Below are 21,554 nucleotides of genomic sequence, written 5' to 3' on the forward strand. Positions count from 1 at the left end.
AGAAAGATCAAATTGAACTCTAAAGGATACGTTAACAGAAAAAAATGATAAATACCCCCAGAAAAAGCCAGCATAATGCTTTATTAACTTTGAATTTTCTAACTGCTAATGAGAAAGGAACAACAGCTGTGGAGAGACACTGGATAGTAGAAAAAAACTACATTGGGCAAAGAATGAACATTCAAAAAAAGAGTTGATGAGCTGGAGGGATGGCTCAGAGGTTAAGACCACTGACTGACTGTTCTTGTGGAGGTGCTGAGTTCAATTTCCAGCACCCACATGGTGGCTCACAACCACTTGTAATGAGATCTGGTCCCTTCTTTTGGCTTGCAGGCATACATGCAGGAGCACTGTATACATAGTAAATAAATAAATCTTTAAAAAAAAAAGTTGATAACCCATTCAAAACAGAGAAGTTGAGCTGGTGCCTACCTATAGTCTTCACCCCTACTGACTAGTGTTCATGGTACTGGAAGGTACTCTGCATGCTGCAGAACCCACCTACAAAGCCTTTGATTTATAATGGTGACCCGCCTGCAGGATACACTGGTGCAATAGTGGCACAAAAGTGGTGGGAATAACCAACAACTACCTAATTGGATTTAAGCTCATTCCAGGAGGTAGGCATTAGATGTAAGAAAAAAACAAAACAAACAAACCAAAAACTACTGTTCTGCCAAAGCAATGTAGCAATAAAATGACTCTTAACAACATTCTGCTACATTGTTAGATCAGTGTCTCATTCAACTATCATCAGAGAGGCTTTCTTCTTCAGTAGATGGGAACAAATACAGAGACCCACACCTGACCTTGGAACACAGTTCTAAATGGGATGTCTCTATCAAATCCCTTCCTTCTGAGGGCTCAGGAAACCCAGATGAAGAGAAGAAATGATCCTAAGAGTCAGAGGGGATGGAGAAACACCAAGGAAACAGTGTCTTCTAGATAAAACAGGATTGATGCACACATAAACTCCCAGAGACAGTGGCATCCTGCCCAGGGCCTGCAAATGTCTAAGACAGACTAGGTTCAAGCACTGAGAAGGAACACTAGTGCACAGCCTAAACCCAGAAGTTATCTCCAAATGAAAAATTACTTTTCTCCAATATGTCTTACTGGGTATAAGAACCACACCTAAGGTCAGGTGCCATGTTCAGCAGCAGATGGCCAACACAAAACAAACCCAGGGATGGTTTTAGATGTTTTTTTTTTCCATAATGATTTGTCTGGGCATATTTTTACTGTATAAAACTTTTGCTTACATAGTATGGTTACCAATTTTTGTGTGTATATAGGATTTCTGGGTGTATCTCTGTGTTTTTTATGCTTTTCCTTTGGCTATTTAGTTGTGGGATTTTTTTTTAAATCTTTGTTTTATCTTATTTAATTTTATTTATTCATCTATTTTAGATACTTTTTGTTTTCTGATGAAAAAGAGAAAGGGTGATGGGTAAAGATCTGGGAAGAGCTGGAGGAGGAAAAACCATAATCAGAATTCAGTGCATAGAAAATGATCTATTTTCAAACAAAAAACAAAACAAAAAAGGAAAAAAAATTGAGATCAACCTACTCTAAATGTAGTACTTTTAAACTTATTTTCATGGTTCTCAATTTTTCAGCATTTACTTTCTTTGTTTTATCTTTTCAAATCTCTTCATCAGCCTGTTCAGTTTTCGAATAGAAAAACTTGCAATGTTACTAACTTGCATGTAGGCATACATGTCAGGGTACGATATGGAGGTCAAAGGACAACTATGTGAGGCTGGATTTTCTACTTCCACATTTACTTGGGTTCTAGGGAGCAAAAATGACTCAGGCCATTAGACTTTTGAAGTCAATGCCTTTACTCCTTTACCTGCTGAGCCATCTTGCTGGCCCCGACCTCTTTAATTTTGCCCAAATCTGGGTCCAGGGGTAGGTTGATCCTGAATTTCCTGAGAAACCGCCACACTGCTTTCCAAAGTGGTTGCACAATTTTGCATTCCCACCAGCAATGGGTGAGTGTACCCCTTTCTCCACAACCTCTGCAGCAAATGCTATCATTGGTGTTTTTGATTTTAGCCATTCTGACAGGTGTAAGATGGTATCTTAAAGTTGTCTTGATTTGCATTTCCCTGATCGCTAAGGAAGTTGAGCATGACCTTAAGTGTCTTTTGGCCATTTGAACTTCTTCTGTTGAGAATTTCTGTTCAGCTCAGTGCCCCATTATATAATTGGGTTGATTAGCCTCTTACGGTCTAGTTTCTTGAGTTCTTTATATATTTTGGCGATCAGACCTTTGTCAGTTGCGGGGTTGGGGAAGATCTTTTCCCAGTCAGTGGGTTGCCTTTTCGTCTTAGTGACAGTGTCTTTTGCTTTACAGAAGCTTCTCAGTCTCAGGAGGTCCCATTTATTCAATGATGCCCTTAGTGTCTGTGCTGCTGGGGTTATACATGTCCTGTGCCCATGTGCTGAAGACTTCCCACACACTGAGACAATGGGGATGTTCTATCGGGAACTCACCAAGGCCAGCTGGCCTGGGTCTGAAAAAGCATGGGATAAAACCGGACTTGCTGAACATAGCGGACAATGAGGAATACTGAGAACTCAAGAACAATGGCAATGGGTTTTTGACCCTACTGCACGTACTGGCTTTGTGGGAGCCTAGGCAGTTTGGATGCTCACCTTACTAGACCTAGATGGAGGTGGCTGGTCCTTGGACTTCCCACAGGGCAGGGAACCCTGATTGCTCTTTGCGCTGATGAGGGAGGGGGATTTGACCAGGGGAGGGGGAGGGAAATGGGAGGTGGTGGTGGGGAGGAGGCAGAAATCTTTAATAAATAAGTAATAATATTAAAAAAAATTTGCCCAAATCTTTCAACTTCTCTTATAATTCCTACTGAACTGAGAGCTACTTGGCTTTAATGTTATTTTTATTTCCAACAGCAAGCAATTTCACTACCTCTCAGGTTTCTTTCTGAAAAAAAAATAATAAAACATGAAATTACTGAATATGTGTTCTTATAACCAATCTCTGATTTAAAAAAAAAAAAAGAAATCCCATTCACTTGGTTATTTATAGTTCTAAAGGTGGGGCTGGAGAGATGGCTCAGTGGTTAAGAGCACTGACTGCTCTTCCAGAGGTCGTGAGTTCAATTCCCAGCAACCATATGATGGCTCACAACCATCTGTAATGAGATCTGGTGCCCTTTTCTGGTGTGTGGGTATACATGGAAGCAAAATGTTGTATACATAATAAATAAATAAATAAATCTTAAAAAAAAAATAAAGTTCTAAAGGTTAGCCAGGCGGTGGTGGAGCGCGCCTTTAATCCCAGCACTCGGGAGGCAGAGGCAGGCGGATCTCTGTGAATTCGAGGCCAGCCTGGTCTACAAAGGGACTTCCAGGACAGGCTACAAAGCTACAGAGAAATCCTGTCTCGAAAAACCAAAGTTCTAAAGGTTATTTAGTACATAAGTGAAATGTGCAAAATGAAACCTAAAATTACAAATATACTAGTTCTTAAGGTATTTATTATTGGCTTAATCACATTAAGAATCTCTGTATTTTACAAAACATCTTCTAATTTTAGTAAATGCAACAAAAACTCCTAAAAGAATGAATAACTCCTCACATCATTCCTCTTCACAAACATTACTAGCAGTTTAAGGAATTAGTATACTATTACCAAAGTAATTTTAAATATGATAAAAAGAAGGCTTAGACATGCCAAATGTACATAAGAGAGTAAAAAAAATTGAAAAACAGTTTATAATATGTACTAAAACTACCAATTTCAAGGCAAAATGTAGTAATGGTATTAAAATGCATGGTAGGTTAACTGAGAAAATAATAAGCTACATTTCCTGTCTTTCTTGAATATAAAATAATTTCAACCAGTAGTCAAAATTCAAATATCAAATCTACATGAAAGTGAAGCTACCCATATAGCAAGATATGAAGTAAGAGCACCTAGTGCAAAAGTATAAAATTTATAGAAGATTTTTAAAAGGCTATAAAAGAAGCAACATGAAGAAAATATTCCCAACAAGTAAAACAAATATCTGGTTATACAGAATTTTTACAAGTCAGCAGTGGGTGAGGGGAGCAGCGGGGAAGATGTATAAGAAGGGGCCAGAGAGATGGCTAGTGGTCAAGAGCACCAACTGCTCTTGCAGGCGACCCAGGTCCAGTTGCCTACATCCACATACATAGTGGCTCACAACTGTAATTCAAAAGCAGGTGATGCTACACCTTCTTGTCTCCACAGGCACCAGGTACACACATGGTGTAGGCAAAATTCTCATACATAAAAAATAAAATATTATAGAAAAGAAATTCAATGAATATAAATGATTTAGAAGATATAAGGTCATAAAACCTAATGAATAAAATAAGAAATTTAGAATAGTAAGTCACCTTTTTCATCTAAAAGTTTGACAAATATTTTAACATTTTCCCAAACCTAACTTCTTTGATACTTAGTATAAAAGCAACACTCCATTTTTTTTTTTTTAAACTCTTGGCGTGTTTTGTTTTGTTTTTGAGACTTGTTTTGAGCCACGGCTAGCCTGGAACTCGTCATTAGCCCAGACAAGCCTCAAATTCAGTGATATTCCTCCCTTAGTCAAGCTTCCACAATGACAGCAATGCTTTCTTGAAAGAGTACCACAGGAAGCAGTAGACTCTTTTGCATTAAGAGAAAACAAGAACATTACAGTAAGTTTAATAAGGTGTAAATAAAAATGAAGACTATAAAACATGCTTGTGTAAGCACACTAAGTCTCAGGAAGAACACTAAAACATACCTTTGGGTGTTTCATGAATGCAGGAATAAGAAAAAAGATAAGCATTTACTCTGTAACTTTTAAATAACATGTTTGGTTACTTTCTAAAAAGAATTTCAAATAAAAAAGTTTAGGCACTCCATAAACTATGTTTGTTTGTGCATGTGCATTGTGTGTGTGTCTAAAACAGGGTCTTGTTCTGTGGTCAAGCTGGACACACAGTTAAGGATACTTCTTGCATTAACACTAAGCACTTGGATTACAGGTTGGTACCACCATGCCTAGCAAAGATTTGCTTGATTACAACAAACCTATAATGTTTTATACAATGGGATGAGTCTTAATCAAGTAATTATTAAGCTTTATGAATTGAGAAATTCAACTTTCTCCATGTATTCTATAATACACAAAGTGAAGGGGTACTATTCATTTAATCTGTCTACCTTAAAAGTAAAACACTGTTTCTTTAAATCATTTCACCTAGGTATCACAAAGCCAAAAAACAAGATTTTTATATTGATGACTCACCAAAAATAGAATTGGAATGGATTAGGGTAATAATGGATTAGGTTCCACAACAAGGTAAAAAGCTCATACACAAATCTATCAACAAATAAATGTTAAAATCATTCCAGTAGAAGCACAACTCTTAGACATGCCTAATGTCTCAGGTTTGTGATCTTAGCTATTCAAAGGCTGATGCAGGATGATTCCAAGTTGAAAGCCTGCCAGGGTATCTTAGTGAGACCCTGTCATGAAATAAAAATGTAAGGGGTCTCGGAAAACAGTTCAATGATAAAGCACTTAAAGATCTGGGCTCATTTCTCCTTATCACACATACACACACACAAATCAATTTCATAACAACACCATGTCAATAAATTCAATGTCAATATTTACTCCATTTTCAGAAAGGAAGTGATAGAGGCAATTACCCATATTAAGTCTAAAAATAATGTATATTTATTTAACAAAGAACATTAGTGTGTTTTTTTAAAAATCAAGTATCTGTAAATTTCATGCTGAAAAGTTCATTGTATTAATTTCTGTTGTGAAACTTCCTTGAAATACGTGCTAAAAGACTATGAAGCCAGAAACTAAAAGTCAAAACCAATCACAGAATAAATGCATTTTTTCCTGTATCTACTCACTATATCTAAAGATCAGCTTTACTAATTTCTACCTTTTTTACTATTGCTTAGCCCACATCTAAATCTCTTATTCGAGTATTCAAACTGCTTTAGTTTCCTACCAACTCCTTTGATTATGTACATACTGAAAGTTTTGTATACAAATACAACTGTAACAAAAATATCTGCAGTGAACTATGTTTCCCTCCCACCAGAAAAAATAAACGTGTTTATTAAAATTCCTTACCCAAATTACCCAAATGTAGAGTTAGTAGAGTCTATAGTTCAAAACAGGGTAACTACATTTAAATCCACCATGGAAATACTATTACTTAGGAAACAATACAGATAAATATGGGATGTACTCACTCATAATTGGTTTCTAGCCATAAACAAGGGTCACGGAGTCTACAATTGGTGATCCCAAAGAAGCTAAGTAAGAAGGTGAACCAAAGGAAAAACATATAGTTGTCCTATTGGCTATGGGAAGTAAACAAAATGGCCGGGGAGAAAATTGAGATCTTGGGGGTGGGGTGGGATGGTGGTAAGGGGAGATAGGGAGAGTAAAGGGAGAAGGGGAGAATGGGGGGAACTTGGGGAAAAAGGAGGATTGGGATAAAGGAAGGTTGGATAGGGGAGCACGGAAGCACAATTCTTAGTTAAGGGAGCCACCTTAGGGTTGGCAAGAGTGGCTCCCAGATGCCCAAGCCAAGGTCCCCAGTTAGTTCCTTGGGCAGCTGAGGATAGGGAACCTGAAATGACCCTATCCTATAGCAATACTGACGAATATTTTGCATATCATCATAGAACCTTCATCTGGTGATGGATGGAGATAGAGACAGAGACCCATACTGGAGCACTGGACTGAGCTCCCAAGGTCCCAATGAGGAGCAGATGGAGGGAGAACATGAGCAAAGAAGTCGGGACCACGAGGGGTGCACCCACCCACTGAGACAGTGGAGCTGATCTATTGGGAGCTCACCAAGGCCAGCTGGACTGTGACTGAAAAAGCATGGGATAAAACTGGACTCTCTGAGCATGGCGAACAATGAGGGCTGATGAGAACCCAAGGACAATGGCACGGGGTTTTGAACCTACGTAATGTGCTGGCTTTGTGGGAGCCTAGCCAGTTTGGATGTTCACCTTCCTAGAAATGGATGGAGAGGGGAGAACCTAGGACTTACCACAGGGCAGGGAACCCTGACTGCTCTTTGGACTGGAGAGGGATGGGGAGAGGAGTGGGGGGAGGGGGAAAGGGTGGGAGGAGGGGGAGGGCAATGGGAGGCTGGGAGGAGGTGGAAACTTGGTTTTTTTTTTCTCAATAAAAAAATGAAAAAAATATAAATATAAATCTTCCCTATTTTTAATAATCAATACAGCAATTAATTTGCAAAAGAAGAGGAGCAGAAAAAGGTTATAGAGAGAATCTTCAAGATTATAAAGAACATTTCCATTCACCATTCTGTCCACACAAACAATGACAAAGGAAGACACAGTGTCAAAACTTATTTACCACATAACAATCAAAATAAACTGAGACTTTAATTCAAGATATTTCCTTAAAATTGTCTCTAGAAGGCATTGGTAGTTTTATATTAATACTTACAAACAATTCATGTTTTACTAATTTGATGTTCAATTAAGAGTCTATTTTCTAACTTGAACACACAAGAGGGTAATGTGTGTAACACACAAAAAAGATGAAAAAAATACAGCAAGATTTGTCTTATATGCAAATCATAATATGTAAGTCAAATGTAGATAGTAACAGTAATTCCAAGAATACCTTTTACTTTTATAAGTAATTTTATCATAAGAAAATTTGACTTTCGAGTAGATCAATAAAATGAGAATTGCTTTTGTCTTAGCATATCTGTTTTTAGATTTTTAAACTACTGACTCCCTTAGCTAATTTCCATTTAACTATCCTGCCTTAGCAAATATGTTTCTTTTTTTAGCTTTTGATTAAGTATATCTATGGCATGCTGACTGCACTCAACCAATAAGCCTTTTAATGTGTTATAATAACACACTTTGATTCCAATAATTGAGTTAGATGCTTAAAAAGACAATTGTTGGTTTCTAAACCTGTCTATACCAATTTACTTATTCTTACATAATACAATTTATGTAATGTAATGCTAATTTATATTAACATTATTTAAGTCATGGACTACATACAGTAGGAAAAGAGAGTTGTGTCTATGCAAACATAGGATGGCTAAACAAAAGTGAAGTACTGTTTCAAAATTAAATGAAGGCGACACAGTTCAAATATATTCTAGGAAACCTGAAAATTCAGAAAGAGCTTATACCTAGTGTTTTTTAAGTATTTTCAAAAGTGCTTATTCCAGTCAGCAGTGGTGGCAAAAACGCTTTTAGTTCCAGCACTCAGGAGGCAGATGCAAGAGGATCTTTGTGAGTTTGAGGCCAACCTGGTCTACAGACTGAATTCCAGAACAGCCAGGACTACACAAAGAAACCCTGTCTCGAAATACAAAAACAAACAAAAAAGTATTTATTCCACTTTAGGGCAATTGAACTGCAGACCACACATTATGTAAAAAGTTAACAAAACAGAACTCTCAACTTCATAAGAAAATAATGGTATAAGATCTGTATGAAAAGATAATAAATGAATATATTTTTGTTTTGATAAATAATTTAAGTAAGGATAGTTATTTTCCCAATTAAACTTTTTAAATAACCTATGGATTGTCCCAATATCACCAGTTATGAAGTAACCTGTCACCTCTTTTTTCCTGAAACACTTAAATTGGTTTGAAAAGACAGCTGAGTAAAACCTTCATGCTTATAGTGTGCAGAAGTACACTCCTGGGCAAAGGGCAAGGATTTCACAGCTCTGTAACATGCACCGAGAGCAGTTCTGATTAGCTATTGAGTAGGGGAAGGTACTTACTGTGATTACAGCCTTGCTAAGACAGATGGATCCCCTGCAGCCATATTCTGTCTCATCTTCAGATTTGTAGTAACTCAGGGTATTATTTTTCAAAACTACCCAACGATCTTGCCACCCATGAATATAGTTTGTCCACTAGGGATGAGAAGAAGAAAAAGAAAAGGTTAAAAAAAAAAATAAAGTCAGTATTTTAGAAATTGAGGCATTCCAAAATTTTAACACAAAACTTTGAAAAGCTCTAAAAATTACAATAAACAGTAAAAAAGATTAAGTGATAAAAAATCGAGATGCTTCTTGTATATAATGACGTTCAGTAATTTTAGCTTAATAGCTAAGAAATAAAAAATAAAACATTTTCTTCTACATTTATAAAATTCTGTCATGATCTTTGCATACTTTTAGCTTCCTTTCTTCATCATCATTTTTTTAAGATTTATTTTATTTATTGTGTATACAGTGTTCCGCCTGCATGTATCCCTGCAGGAGAGAAGACAGCATCAAATCTCATTACAGATGGTTGTGAGCCACTATGTGGTGCTTGGAATTGAACTCAGGTCCTCTATCAGAGCAGTCAATGCTCTTAACCTCTGCGTCATCTCTCCAACCCCTCTTCATCATCTTTATGACATTTAAACTGTTCTGATTCCTACATAAGGTAACATGCTCAACAAATCAGTTACATGGTCTATCCCTCCTACACTAAATACTGCATGGGCTACTGAAGAACTACTAAACCAATCACCAGCAAAATGCTACTCTGTACATTAGTCTCATGTGAAAATCATATGATGGTCATAATTCCATCAAAGAAAAATCTACATCATTAATCTTTATTAAGTTCACAGTAATTTTAGCTTTTCCCCTAGAGAACTGATGACCGTATATTTAAAATGATTAAATCATTTACAAGTTTCCCTTAAATTATATTTTTCTGAGAAGCACTAATACAAATATAAAGTTGAATCATTTAGATCGTCCATCATGATTTCTGTGTTGCTAAGGTCCTGACAGAGTAAAGTTCCCAATCAAGAAACTGGCAATAGGTAGAAATCTAATTGATAGGAATACTTGATTTTTCATGTTATTTATGTCCGGTGTTTTAACATAACTATTCTAAAAACAATTTAAACTGGATTGTTACTCAATGCATTAGCTCAGGTTCTTTACTCACTGAGAAATTTTTAATGTTTCTATTTCCTGATTAAGCACATTTGAGACTGGTTCTGCTTTTAAGTCTAATCTTCAGTATTATAAGCCATCTCTGGGAGCTCACCCATGTTGACGGTTTAACTCACTCTTCTAAGGGGTCTCTGGGCACTATTTCCTTATTTCTAACAGCTTCTGACTCAACCAGCACTTAGAAATTCACTTGAAACAAACGACAGTCCAAACAAAACTGAAATCACCTTCCCTATAAGGTATATTTCCTCCCTCCCTATGTTCCTGTTTTCTTGGTTGTATTACTACATCTGCAGTCATGGGGACTAAAGCTAGCTTAACACCAGATACATGAACAGAAGAGTAGAAATAGGACTAAACAGACCCAATTTTGGTACCTGTGCTGGGAGAGCTTGAACAGGTTACTTAACTTTTGTTTCTTTGTATGTTGTTTGAATGGTTGAATAAAATAGTGAAAATGACTGGCACAGTTACACAGGACACTCAATATCTGACTGTTTCTTTCCCCATAGCTTATTACCGTACCTTTCCCTGACATCAACTTTTAAATTTGCCCTGTCTTCCCAATTTTCAATGATTTCCATCAAATAATCAGTTTAATAGATTCTTAAGAAGTCTTACCCCTCTTAATCTACTTTTAAGAATAATCTTGACTATACTTGTTAACTTATGCAGCATATTAATTAATGAGACTCCAGCCTTGAAACTTAAATGAACAATTTCATATTCTCTATCACATTAAAGGGACAACTTAGCATTTTAAAATCTCTATAGATTAATCTTACCTTGATGCCCATTATTATCCTTTATTAGATAGTAATTGTGGCTATGTTGCTCTTTATGTGTTTCTTTATCAATCAAGTGTCTCTCTTAGAGTTATGATTACATAAACAAAGATTAGAACAATGCCTGGCTTGTCCTATTAACTCAAGTTTGATGCATAATATACATAGGTAAAGAAGCTTAAAAATCAACATCTCTCTCTAGATCCTTTTTAAAGTGAAAAGAGGACCTCTAGTGAGTGTGTTAATAATTTGTTATTTTCTTATAGTTGAACCAACAAATGGTATAAGCTTTAGGACTCAATAAATGTTTTATTTGCTATTATTAAACCAAGAAAGCAAGGTTTTGCCTTTTCTCTGCCCCTTCATTTTTCTCACTTATCATTTAACACAGGCAATGTTGCATGTTAGATATTATTTAAAAAGTAAGATTCCTTCATGTTGCTAAGTTTAGCAATCACAAATTCAACAACAAAAATTAAGAGTCAGAACCAAGTTCCATACAAAATGATACAGGGATTCAAAGGAAAGAAATATTGAATATTTATGTAATCAAAGGCTTTATGGAAAGAATGGCATTTGGGATGGACTTAAAGAGTCAAGTCCCATGCCTATAATCCTAGCATTTCAAATCTCTGGAAGTTAAGTCATGAGTTAGAGACCAGTGTGGTCAATACAGCAAAGCTCTATCTCAAAAGAAAGAACCAAAGTGGTGGCCTACACCTTAAATACTAGCATTCAGAAGACAAGACAAGAGGCAGGGAAATCTCTGAGTTTGAGGCTAGCTTGGTCTAAGCAGCAATTTCTAGGCCGGCCAGAGATAAGATAGTGAGATCTTTTTTTTTTTTTTTTTTTTTGGTTTTTCGAGACAGGGTTTCTCTGTGGCTTTGGAGCCTGTCCTGGAACTAGCTCTGTAGACCAGGCTGGTCTCGAACTCACAGAGATCCGCCTGCCTCTGCCTCCCTAGTGCTGGGATTAAAGGCGTGCGCCACCACCGCCCGGCAGATAGTGAGATCTTAAGCGATGAGATCTTAAGCGATAAAGTAAGCAGACAGCACGTGCATGGTGATGAGAGACCCAGAAAAGCTGGCTAAGATTTCATTTATCCAGGCTTAGTTGCTTTCAAGTACCAAGGTGTGCGCCTTCCTCAACATGTGCCATCCTATTTGTCATAACTACATGGAATTACTACTTAACTAGGACTTTTGGAACACACATCATTAAGAATATGTCTCACAGGTATTTCTGATTACTATTTAAGAGGGAAAACGCTTTTGGACTGGCATGTTTTTAATTAAATTTCAATTTCCTAAATTCCAGACCCATCCCATTTTATGAAACAAGAAAGAAAATGGATAACTATTTGGACTTATCTATATAACTAAACAGGAGGAAAAGAACAGATGTTGAAAACTAACTCTTGTTTAAATTATCAGGTAAGGGGGCTGGAGAGATGGCTCAGAGGTTAAGAGCACTGATTGCTCTTCCAGAGGTCCTGAGTTCAATTCCCAGCAACCACATGGTAGCTCACAACCATCTATAATGAGATCTGGAGCCCTCTTCTGGCATACAAACATACATTACAGGAATGTTGTATACATAATAAATAAATAAATCTTTAAAAAATAAATAAATAAATAAATTATCAGGTAAATTATGAAGGGTTCAAATTACAAAAGACACATACTTTAAGCTTAAAAACATGCATGATCCATAGTGTGAATGTATGTATTCAGTATAAAGTTCCTTTGATGAGGCTACAGTAGAACACTTGCCTAGCATGCATGATGCCACTGGGTTTGGTCTCTAGTAATGTCCAAAAGTAAACAAAGCACTTTGTAGAAAACATAAGCTAGCCATATGGCTCAGACTGTGAAGTGCTTGTTATGCATGCATGAAGACCTGAGTTTGATCCCTAACACCCACATAAGAATCCCAGGCAAAGTGGTGGCATATTCCTAGGGCCAGAGAAGTGGAGACAAGAGGATTTTTGGGGCTTGCTGACCAACAAGTCTAGCTAAATTGCAAGCTCTGGGTTTACTTTGATACCCTGTCTCAAAAAACAGGGTGGAGAAGGATTGAGAAAGACACCAATTTAGATTTCTGGCCTCCAGGAAGGTGTACTCATATGTACACACAAATACATATAAAAATAAAAGTTTCCATAAAACATATATATAACTATATATATGTATATATATATTTGTTAACCATACACACATATATAACCATATATATATATATATATATATATATATATATATATATATGTTTTTCAAGACAGGGTCTTATTATGCAGCTCTGTCTGTCCTAAAACTCATGGTATAGATCAGGCTGGCCTAAAATTCACAGCTATCCATGGGCCTCTGCCTCCCAAGTGCTAGGATTAAAGGTGTGGACCACTACACTGAATAATCATATAACCATACATTCTTAAACTTCCAGAAAATTTTCTTTACAGCTGTTAATAAAATTTTTACTTACACATTGATTGTATACACACAGAACAATCAAAATGAAAACAATTTCCTTTTAATGGACATAATCAATATATTCCTATACATTTAAATGCAAGAGAGTTCTCCTTAAAAAAATGATTCTGGGAGACAGGGCCTTGCCATGAAGGTAGGTTAGTTGGCCTGGAACTTGGAATCCTCCTGCTCTGCCTCCTGGGTGCTAGGATTACATGAATATACAATTCTGCCTGCCTTCCAGGTTCAGATTCACATTATACTTCATATGCTAATCTGAATACAATAGATCACAAAGCATGAGCTCTTTTTTCATCTGTCATTCCAATCTCTCACTCTGCAAAAAATGATGATCAAGAAGTCAAAAGTAAGACGGGCAATGGTGGTGGCACTAGCCTTTAATCCCAGCATTAAGGAGGCAGAGGCAGGAGAATCTCTGTGAGTTCATGGCCAACCTGGTCTATAGAGTGAGTTCCAGGACAGCCAGCGATACACAAAGAAATTCTGTCTCAAACAAACAAGAAACAAACAAACAAACAAATCAAAAGTATAGCTTGTTTCATAAAACACTTGAACAACACACTGATATAGCAGTCTGCTTCTCATCTAATGACAAGTAATGAAACTCCCAGAATCAGGAGAGACAGCCCATTTCACAACCATTTGAAAATGCAAACTTATTATACAACGTGTTCAATATAGATTCTTTTTTTTAAATATTTATTTATTTATTTATTATGTATACAATATTCTGTCTGTGTGTATGCCTGCAGGCCAGAAGAGGGCACCAGACCTCATTATAGATGGTTGTGAGCCACCATGTGGTTGCTGGGAATTGAACTCAGGACCTTTGGAAGAGCAGGCAATGCTCTTACCCTCTGAGCCAACTCTCCAGCCCCTCAATATAGATTCTTAAATTATAAAGATACATTAATCTCAATAAACACTGGGGAGCTCACTCAACTGAAAGCATTATATTAAAATTTCAAGAATGATCACAGCATCAAACACAACATAATTTTCTACTATGTAAATAAAACTTAACACTTGGAAGCTTTGTATCTGACATACTGAAGTCTGGCCCAGGCCTTCTCTCTCCAGCTAAAGACACTGTAATAGCCTAATCTCAAACAATTCCAGAAATGATGTTCAAGAACACTGGCAGCAGAGTGATTTCTTAATGGCCAATAGCACATGACTTGGTATCTTATGACCAGCTTGTTAAGGGACGAGCCCCAACTCTCCCCCTGGAAACACTGCTAGCTCTAAGCATTTCTTAAAGTTTAACAGGAAAGGACAGGGAAGTCAAAAGGGCTGAGACTTTCCACAACAAAAATGTAAAACACAAAATCCCTCATTTCCAGCCCTACAAATGCTATCTAGGCAAAAAAAAAAAAAAAAAAAAACTTGAAAAGAAGCTTTTAAAAGTACAGGGGGTGCGGGTGTGTGTGTGTGTGTGTGTGTGTGTGTGTGACAGAAATGTCCTTCCTTAGTGCACAAATACTGTATTATTAAATAATGCTCCTTTTCCTTAACTTTATAAAGGTCGGTCTTCACTCTAACACGTCCCAACTTACTATTAATATTTCTTATCCAAGCGTGACAATTCAATAGCTCTTTTCTGAACCTGGGTAAGGAGGGATAAAGTACAAAGTGCTGCACACGCTTTCTACACTCAAGATCACTCACACTTCAAAGTTTACTATCTCAGATTTTAAGGCCAAACCCAGGCTTGCCTAAACCCGCTAGAGCTGCACACCACCCCACCCCGCCCCAAGCTATTCTGGTGGGGACCTCCGAAACAATATTGTTTGAAAGGTCCATGTAACCGCTCTCGCGTCCAGTACTTCAGACACCACGGTTGCCCAACCCAGATTCCTACACCCCAGACAGCTGCCTCCTTGGGTTCCAAGTAACCAGATGCACCTTGCCTTCCAAACTGGATCGCGGATTGTACACGCTTTCCAAGGTCCTCGGTCCTTGGAAAAGCTGACAAGTTCCTGGCGACTGGGGGTAATGAGGTGGGGGGGGGGGGGGGAGGACAGTTCCAAACGTCTCCTATCCCACCGCTGGTCCGACACTCATTCCAGGCGGACCTTTCGGCCCCGCACCCCAGCACATTCCGCAGCCCCCGCCCCGGGACAGTGGGTGCCTCCAGTCCAGCCCCACCCCAGGTCCCGAGCGGCTCCCCTCGCCTCGCGGCAGGTGAGTCCCGGCAGCGGGTCCCCGGCCCCCCGCAGGCTGCTCACCTTGCTGAGGACCCCGCAGCGCTCCACAGGCGGCCCGGACTCCGTCTCCGGATCCTCCTCCGAGCCCGACGAGTTCCAGCTCTGGTTATCCGACATGGAGGCGCGACAGGCGAGCAGGAGACCGGCCCCCGCTCCGCGAGCTGCGCCAGTGCAGGCGCCCAGTCCCTGGGGTGAAGGGTCGGGGGATGGCACAGCCAAGAGTACCCGCTCCGGGGCGTGCAGGAACAGGAAGAGGGACGGAGCGCGCCCGCTGCGCCGCCGCCGCCGCGCCTGACACCGAGCGGACCGGGGAAGGAGGACGAGCGGCGAAGAAAGCCTGCCCTTCCAGCCGTCAGCCGCCGTGGCCGTGACCCCTGCGCTGCGCCCGGCGCCGCCACCTGAACTCGGCCCCCTAGGTGCCAACCTCAGTCAGGGAGGGAGGAGGGGAGGAAGACGGGAAGAGCCAAGCCAACGGCGGAGACCCAGGTCCGCTCACACCTCCGCTATCGCCGCCATCTTCCTGCCGGGCCCACTATTTACCCTCCCTCCCCTCGCCGCTCCCTCCCCTCCGTCCTCCCATCCTCCCTCCACCCCGCCCCGGGCCCCTCCCGGCGGCTCACGACGCTCCCTACCTCCGGCCCTCCCGGGTGACGACGGGTAGGGAAGGAGGCGGAGCGGGGAGAAGGGAGAGCTTGACAGGGAAGCCGCTGCGCTGCATTCTGGGAAGGCGGCCGCTCGGTCCGCCGCGCAGCCTCCTGGGAGTTGTAGTCGCAATCCTAGGCAACTGGTGGGTGCCCCGGGGCGCGAGGAAGGCTGGTTTCCTGGGGGAACCTTCTGAGGGCCAGTGGTCTTCTTTTGATAGTTGTGTGGCCCTTCCGTCCAACTAGGCTTCTGATTCCGCCTTGCTTGTTTATGACGATCCCTCGATCCCTACTAACCAGGACGTGAGAACCCTCAGGTGAGGATGTCGGGTTGTGCTCAGCTGCTTTCCGGAAAGCCCGGGAACATCTTTGCGACTTGCCTGGGCAAGGATGTCAGGGGTTCAGCCGCTTCACTATGGGCTGGAGGTTATGACATCTCCAGTCAAACTGGAGGTTTTTCCTCTCGAAAGCCGCCCGAAGGACTGCTGTCTATGTCTTTAGTAATTAGACTTAATACTTGAGGCTTACTGCTGTTGAGGGAAGAATTCCTTCAGACTATTTTCATAAGGGTTTCACATTGTTAAATTTATAGAATTTAGCCGGGCGGTGGTGGCGCACGCCTTTAATCCCAGAACTCGGGAGGCAGAGACAGGAGGATCTCTGTGAGTTCGAGGCCCGCCTGGTCTACAAGAGCTAGTTCCAGGACAGACAGAGCTACACAGGGAAACCCTGTCTCGAAAAATAAAACAAATAACCAAAAAATTATAGAATTTTTATAACGTTGAAAAAGGTTTTTATAAAGAGTGAAATAAATCAGATTATATCCTTAAATTTTCTCTTAGGTGTGAACCAGCGTCTTTCCAAAACTCCATCAAGGTCTGTTATCCTCCCCTAATACAGGAAAGGCTGGAGAGAAAATTTCTATCATAAAGGTTGAAACGCACGTTTTATTGACCGATAAGGAATTAGGCAATAGGTGGCTATCAATTTCCTGATAATTCCTAACTTTAAAATTCCTTATTAAAGTGTAGAAAGAATTTCTGTTTGCTACCCAGTTGGGAAAGTAAGAGGACATTTGAGTGTGGGGATTAAGGCACAATGGCAAGTCTACTGACAGGAAGTGGCTCTGAGAAGTACTTGTGACAGCGTTCGTTTCTGTAGATTCTAAATCTGCTGTCTGTCAGTTACAAATCAGTTTCCTTTGTAAAATAATGGCAGTGCACCATTGAAAGACATTCAAACGAATAAAACCTTAAGAGGTAAAGCTTTTAAGAATGCCTTGTCAAACGTGTGCTGGTGGCCCATGCCTTTAATCCCAAAACTGGGATGCAAAGGCAGGAGGATCTCTGTGAGTTCATAGGCCAGCCTGATCTACAAAGAGAGTTCCAGGACAGCCAAGGCTGTTACACAGAGAAACTCCTGTCTCAGAAAAAGAAAAAGAAAATTTAAATAAAGAAAGAAAACCTTGTCAAGCTGTTAAAACATAATCCAAGGTTATCATTCAACACACACAGAGCTACTTTGTGAATTGCCAAGGGTATGCATTTAGAATGGTTTGCTTTGCTTCATGAATCTAATGTGGTTGAGACTTTCTAATTCTTGTACTAGACTGTAGAATCATTGCTCTTAAGTAAGATGGTTGTGAATATTGAGAAATTCACTTCCCAATGCAATTTAGAGTCCTAGAAATAGTGTTACATTTAATTCTGGAATTAAACCATCTATTGTATTTTCGGCCTCACCTAGGTTTGAATAATTGTGACCACCAATTTACACCCACTTACTCAGTTGAAAATTGCTTCATTATATTTAGTATTAATGTATGAGACATTGCCTCGCTACATTGGTCCATTGTACTAAAGGCTAAAATAGTTTAAGTGCAGAAGATTTTTGTATACCGACTAGAGTGACACCTTAGAGATTTGTGATTTCCATTATTACAGTTGGAGGAAGGAAATAGCGGTGCAAGGATGACGTACTTTATTTATTTCATAATAAATATAGATGATAGCGTTGTCGTTGTGTGTCTTACAGAGGGCTTCTCTGATCCTTGTGTAGTGTTCTTTATTTTTATTGGCTTCATTTTTAGACCCGTATACCATAGAATTTATTTTAAAATACAGAATAGGGTAGGAAATTAATTATTGTTGGGTTTTGTTTGTTTGTTTTGCAAATGGGCATTTATTTGGGCCCAGCATGTTATTGAACAGTCTATTCTTACTCTTGTACAAATATGCTACTTTTATGGTATATAAAAATCCCCATATATAGTCCTGCTACTGGACAGCATTCTTTTTCATTGATATATTTATATCTATACCAGTATTTTACTGACTTAATTAACTGTTTAGTTTTCATATACAGTTAATAAATTTTTATGACATTCTTTTTCATTTGGATGCTTTTCATATCTTCTCTTCCAAATGAATATGAGGGTAGCTTGTTGAACTGATTAAAAAAATTGTGGTTTGATTTGGGGCTAGGAAGATGACTCCGTCAGTGAAGTTCCTGATGTTTAAACATGAAGTTTTGAGTTCAGATCCCTAATATCCTCGTAAAAGCCAGGCAAGGCGGTACACATAGTAATTCCAGAACCGTCTGACTAGAGACATATAGAACCCAAGAGCTTACTAGCCTGCCAGCCCAGCTGAAATGGTGGGTTCCCAGGTTCTGAGAGAGACCGTCCTTGTCCTAAAACAAGGTGGAAAGCAATTAAAGAAAATACTCAAAGTTAACCCCCAGCTTACACATTCTCTCTCTCTCTCTCTCTCTCTCTCCCTCTCCCTCTCTCTCTCTCTTTCTCGCACGCACTCACCACACACTATATAAAAAGATGTGATCTATAGATAAGAATACAAGCCACTCTATAAAAAAGTGTGTTCTAAAGATAAGGTATCCAAGCCACTATATATGTATTTTTTAAAAGATGTGTTCTATAGATAAGATATCCAAGTCACTATATTCTTTTTAAAAAATGTGTTCTGTAGATAAGGTATCCAAGCTGTTATGCTTTTAATTCAGCCAGTGACTCTTAGCATTTCCCGATTGTGTTGTCTGCTGTCTTATTTGCCTAACATCTGTTCTGTAGATTTCATTATTCCCTTCTATTTCTAATATTTGAGATGAATGACTTAATCGCAGAAAAGTTAAATAATTTCCCATAAGTCATAGTAAAGATGTATTTGGGGTTTGAGCCCAAAATCCAGATTTCAGAGTTCATTCTTAACCCACTTGAGTTTTCCCTCAATTCCCTCTGCTAATTCTTCCACCTCATCTTCCTCTAGTATAAAGTACCACCACCAAAAACTATGACCAGCTAAAAGTGGAGGGATTTTGTAAGAGCCATGATTTTGCAATCTTCAAAATAAAGGTGTTAATTTGTGAAATAGAGGTGCTAATCTATGAACCATGTCAGTCTAAAAATCAAGCTGCATGGAGCCCTAATCCTGCTTTCCAAGAGGTTGTTTGGGGGATTGTTAGTTAGAGGCCAAGCCTAGGCTACATGCCAAGATCCTGTCTCACAAAACCAAACAAACAAATCTAGAGAAGAGGTGAACTAAATATAGCATATTAATAGTATAGCTATATTGGTAACCCTATTTTCATGACTGGAATAATTATTTAGGTGGTGGTAGTAGCAATCACTCAAGCTTTCTTCTGTATTATTTTATATGGAAAACACCCCCAAATATCTGCATGGTTATGAGTGTGGGTGTATGTTTATACTAGTTAAAGTGTCCTGGCACCTCTTCAAACCCAGTCCTGTAAATTAACTTTCAACTACAGTTATTTGTCTTTTTAACCCCTGCCCCATGTATTTTCTTCTCCATGGCTGAGAGAAATGATGATCGCAGCAGATCTTTCCTCACCCTGTTGATGTCAGTTTTTCATTTTGTAGGGGAGACAAGTGCTTTGCTTAACCCAAGCTGGCCTAAACATGTTGCTAATTCTCCTGCATCAGTCTCACAAATGCTGGGATTACGAGTGTGAGCCACGGTGTCCACCTCTTCATTCTTCATGTTATGATGCATAGTGATTAAATCACACCTGCTGTCTACCAAGAAAGGACTTTGTGACACATCCCCATTGAGAAGCACTAATTTAATATTGTTCATTTGGTTTGGTTTGTTGCAATTGTCTGAATCTCTTTGGGGATAGATTTCTACTGGGATTCTGAGTTTACCGTGTATTAGATTACACTCTGTCATACTGTGTCTTGAGTTCTCCATCCTTGCTTCAAGGGTTTCCAGTAGAGAGACAACAGTAGAGTAGGACCTGAACAAGCGATTGTAAGGAGATGGTGGACAGTTATGGTTTCAGAATGAGTCATGGGGGGGACAGCAATTTAATTATTTATTATGGTTGACCAGTTGGGTACTGAAATTGCTTTTCTTGAAGGTTCTGTTGACTAGCAGAGGTAGAAATAAATTCAAATTATTTCCAATATGAGAAAATTTCAGAGATCTCAACTGGTTTCGTATATATTGAAAACTTAAAATAAGGTGTTAGTGTTTTTCTGTTCACCTCTAGGGCCTCCTGTTATGTTTTATCTGAATTTTTGTGGTCTCATTAGCTTTCTATTCTCAACTTGCAAAGAGAAACAGATAGTTGTCTGGCCAATGGTATAATCAGTTTTTCCAAAAAGTATGGTATTCAAGGCTGCTCTCTCTCTCTCTCTCTCTCTCTCTCTCTCTCTCTCTGGTTTGTTGACAGTGGGACTTTGACTAGAAGCAATCAGCAGCATATCTAGTACATATTACTTTTGTTATAGTCTGTTTTTAACTATATTTTAACTATATGAGGTGGGAGGCAAAGTTGCATGGAAAAACATAATTTAGTACATATGAAAACCCATTGATGTGCCCCACCCAGAAACTGATTCTTTTTTAAAAACATACTAGCATATGATAAAAACTTAAATGTACAAATTAGACAACATATGTTGCATTCTCCCACTAGAATTTGAGTTCCATTGATGGACACATTTTCAACTATTTTCAGCAATTTTTATAATTTTAATATTAATAACAGTGCTGAGCACATAGAAGACATTCAAAATAATTAATGAATGTGTAAACAGTTCCAAATAATTTAAAAAATATACGCATAGAAGGTATTATGTTGACTACTATGGGAATTTGAATATAGTAGTTTAAAAAAAGCAAATGGGTAGGAGTTGGACTTCCTATTCTCAAGGAGATTATAACAGAAAACAAGTAGATTAAAAGGTGCATATTCAAATATAATTATTAAACTGGTGTTTTATAAGTTACAGGAAGCAAATTCTTCTACTATCTGATAGAGATAACCAAGTTCTTTAACCCTCTTATCTAATCTTCCTACTGGCTCACTCAAGGCCATTTGCTCCAAGCTCTCTTAGTTAGAGCTGTTCATTTGGTATTTTTAAGAAAAGATGTTTCCTGGTCTTATTCTACCA

The 21,554-nt window shown here is 38.9% G+C and overlaps 2 protein-coding genes across 4 annotated transcripts in view; one reads left to right on the forward strand and one right to left on the reverse strand.

Moving 5' to 3' along the window:
- Positions 1-15,893, reverse strand: part of Cert1 (ceramide transporter 1) — a 107,947-nt gene extending 92,054 nt beyond the window's left edge. For 2 of the 3 annotated variants that reach the window (XM_041663243.1, XM_041663244.1), the window contains exons 1-2: positions 15,498-15,734; positions 8,817-8,951 (exon numbers count right to left, since the gene is read on the reverse strand). In XM_041663243.1, coding sequence (XP_041519177.1) covers positions 8,817-8,951; positions 15,498-15,593 — 231 coding nt within the window. In that variant the 5' untranslated portion in view covers positions 15,594-15,734. Of the gene's footprint in view, positions 1-8,816; positions 8,952-15,497 lie in introns of all 3 variants that reach the window. The other variant, XM_041663245.1, reaches the window with a different exon arrangement.
- A 381-nt stretch (positions 15,894-16,274) lies between these two features.
- Polk (DNA polymerase kappa) overlaps positions 16,275-21,554 on the forward strand; it is a 59,945-nt gene continuing 54,665 nt past the window's right edge. Inside the window, exon 1 of the mRNA XM_041663421.1 lies at positions 16,275-16,434. The gene's annotated coding sequence lies outside the window, so the exon portion shown is untranslated. The remainder of the gene's footprint in view (positions 16,435-21,554) is intronic.

Source organism: Microtus oregoni, unplaced genomic scaffold (genome assembly GCF_018167655.1).
Source record: "Microtus oregoni isolate MIOR12 unplaced genomic scaffold, Mior012 000014F_ref0000157, whole genome shotgun sequence".
Classification (NCBI taxonomy): Eukaryota; Metazoa; Chordata; class Mammalia; order Rodentia; family Cricetidae; genus Microtus; species Microtus oregoni.